The sequence below is a fragment of the Bombus pyrosoma genome, linkage group LG13 (genome assembly GCF_014825855.1).
Source record: "Bombus pyrosoma isolate SC7728 linkage group LG13, ASM1482585v1, whole genome shotgun sequence".
Classification (NCBI taxonomy): Eukaryota; Metazoa; Arthropoda; class Insecta; order Hymenoptera; family Apidae; genus Bombus; species Bombus pyrosoma.
The window spans coordinates 334849-338167 of record NC_057782.1 but is presented as its reverse complement, the minus strand read 5'-3'; the positions used below and the strand labels follow the sequence as shown (position 1 = coordinate 338167).

The following is a 3319-nucleotide window of genomic DNA, read 5'->3' as shown; positions in this document are numbered from 1 at the left end:
AATGCAAATAGAAGTAAAATTACAAAAATAACCACAAAAAAGACTATCAGATACCTCAGGGTTGAAATAGATAACCTACGGCGTTACTCCCCACACCTGGAAAAAAGCGGTGGAAGAGCTAATGCATTTGCGGGAGCGGTGAGGAGCCTTGTCCCTAATGTAAATGAGTCTTTGGACTCGGTGAGGCTATTGTGCTACAAGGTATGGATAATAGATAGAACAAGAAGAAATTCCACCGAAGCTGTTCAAAAGTCTGAAGAAGAAGTCGAAAATGACTGGAGAGAAGAATGGTTCCAATATAAAGCCGAAAACTGGATAAAAAAACTTATAGCGAATGCCTTTTCAAGAAAAATAACCCATATTTGACTATGATTGATATTGGCTATTATATTGACCAATTGACCATTTCGATATTGACTATTACACGTTTGAGATCTTAACAGGATTCGGTACCTTTATCACATATCGCCAACCCATAAATAAAGATACCAGTGACAGATGCTGTGATTATGATGATCGATAGCCCAAGGTAGGCTGTAAGAAGGGCGGCGTTAGAAAATCGTGTAGAAGGAATTCTCACAAGGAGGAATTCTTGGCAGTGTCTTTAGACAACGCCATTAACAGCCTGCCCTGGGGGAAATACCGACGAGGGCAGAGAGTAGAAAGCGGGCATACCGACGGGGGTAGATCGTCGCGCGGAACATTCAAAAAGTGCAGTAACGTAGTCGCATGTAATAAAAGTAATACGCCACTGGACACAGAGTTTGTGCGGGGAAAAAACACGCCGCCGGACTTAGTGTCTGGGAATTGAGATGTCTGCACGGAGACAGACTCCACCCGCCGCGGAGGCGAGGGTGGTCCTGCAACCCCTAATAACTCAAGACATGGAGGAACAGAGCCTCGAAATGGAGAAAAGAAAAAGGACAGAGGAGGAAGAGAAGGAAGCGAAACAGAGAGATTCGCGACCGCTAGACGAGAAAACCCGGCCCGTACCCGACATTAGGGTACAGGCTGGCGAAATAGAAAACAAGATGCTAGCCTTCTGCCTTGATCCCAACAAGAAGGTGAGCAAGGACCAAACCGCAATATTCATGCGGTACATCAAAGACATGAGGGGGATAGTGGAGGAACTCCTCCTCCAAAACAGTTATCTGGCCGGTAAGCTAGAACAGAGTACCGGCACAGAAAAGAAAGAAGTTGAGATTCTGAGCGCGGCGAATAAGTCGCTGCAAGCCAGCAAACGGCTGGAGACAGCGGTAAAGAAAACCGCAAGGACAGAGCAAAAGGAGCCCTCCTACGCGGAGAAGGTAAAAATGACCAGTAATAAGGTCGGGCAGAGCGCCGTGAAACCACCGAAGAATGTGGTAATTATCCGCCCAGAGGCGGCGGACAGCGATATAAAGACCAGCGAGGATGCGAGGAAAGCTGTGTTTACCTTGGTAAATCCGCGCAAAAAAGGGATATAGATCACCGCTGTAAAGAAGATCAGCGGGAATGGCCTAGTCGTGGAAACGACGAAACCGGAGGGATTAAAAGCGTTCACGGAGAACGCGAAATTGAAGGAGGCTGGCCTAAAAACCAGTACTCCGCAAAGGAGACAACCCCCGGTGATAGTATATGATCTACCGCGGAATATTCCGGAGAAGGAAATAATGGCCTGTATGAAGAAGCAGAACCAGGACAGGCTGAAAGATGAAGACGTGGAAGCCATCAAGTTCTGCTTCAGGACTGGCCGCAAAGACTGTGAAGAAACCAACTGGGTAATGGAAGTACCCCCCCCCCCCCCAGGTAAGGGAAAAATTGCTAAAAGGGAAAATATATATATCATGGAACGCGTGCAAGGTCCGCGACTACATCGCGGTTAGTCGCTGCTACAAGTGCCAGGGGTACGGGCATGTGGCAAAATACTGCCGCATAAACTATGAAATCTGCGCGCACTGCGCGGAGAGCGGACACAACACGAAAAAGTGCAAAAATAAGGAGAAGAACGCCAGCTGCGTGAACTGCAGGAAGGCAGGAAAGAAGGGCGATCACGCAGCCTCCAACGCGAACTGCTTTATGTACAAGAAGGCGTTGGAAATAGCCGTTTCAAGAATGAAATATGAATTGGGCGATAAACAATGACGGAAGAGGACGTGGGAGAAAATGGGGAATGCGGATTCTGCAGCATAACATGCAGAGATCCAAAACCGTTTCCCACGAGATCAGAATGCAGATGGAAGCTGATGGCGATGAAATCTTGCTGATGCAAGAACCATACAGCGTCGACGGAAAGAACTCGGAACGGACTCGGAACAGGAATCGCGATCGCCTGTCGAGGTTCGAAAAACGACCCGCCAATGGCGGCAATCGGAGTCAAGTCCAAGCACCTAACGCCACTCGAAGTTGCCGGACTCTGCACTCCGAGAAACAACCCTCCAGCAGGCGGATGACGCCGAACAAATGGCCAAAAAAATGCAGGAAGTCCTAATAAAAGCCTGCGACGCGGCCATTCCAAAGAAGAAATGGCACTATAGGTCGGTCCATGGTGGACGCCCGAGCTCACACGAACAAAGAGGAACACTTACAGGGCAGGAAGAAGATACCAAGGGGCTAGGGACCCCGCAACGAGGGAATAGGAAAAGCTGCGATACAGGGACACGAGGAAATAGTACGTCAAAGCGATTACGAAAGCCAAGATACGAAGTTGGCAAGAATTCGTATCGAAGGAAGGCAATAAAGAACCGCGGGGCACCGCCTACTGAACGGTTACGGGTAAACTAAGAAGGGAAGAAACAGTGTCGACCCTGCGGATGCCACAAGGAGAAACCTCCAGCTGGCGAACAACTGCGGAGGCGATGCTATCTGCCCTGTTGCCCGACGACCAGGAAGATACGGACACGCCGGAGCAGGCAGTAATCAGGCGTGAAATGATAGCCCCGCCGAATGTCGAAGACACCCCAGAGTTTCGGTTCGAAGAACTCAGTGGCGCTGTGAAACGACTAACGAAGGGGAAATGTCCAGGACCCGATTTAGTCGAAGCAGAAGTAATTCAACGCGCCTGGGAAGGAATTCATCAAGAGCTCCTTAGGCTCATGAACGGCTGCCTTATCTGGGGGGTCTTTCCAAGGAGATGGAAAGTGGGGAACGTCTTCACCATCCCGAAGGGACCAGAACGAGACAGAAGTAGCCCGAAGTCTCACAGGCCAATCTGCCTGCTGTCTATGGTGGGCAAGTTGCTGGAAGGACTGATTGGGGTTAGGTTGGTACTAGGATGGCGAACATTTTTCACGAACACGCGTTATCCTCGGACCGACAATACGGCTTTCATCCTGGGAGA

The 3319-nt window shown here is 49.5% G+C and overlaps 1 protein-coding gene across 1 annotated transcript; it reads left to right on the top strand.

Annotated features, from left to right (window-relative positions):
- Nucleotides 1–812: 812 nt before the first annotated feature.
- Nucleotides 813–2124, top strand: LOC122574354. Its single transcript, XM_043741867.1, has 3 exons — nucleotides 813–1364; nucleotides 1467–1760; nucleotides 1843–2124. Exons 1-3 carry the CDS (start codon nucleotides 813–815, stop codon nucleotides 2122–2124), a joined length of 1128 nt encoding a protein of 375 aa, XP_043597802.1.
- The last annotated feature ends 1195 nt before the right edge of the window (nucleotides 2125–3319 follow it).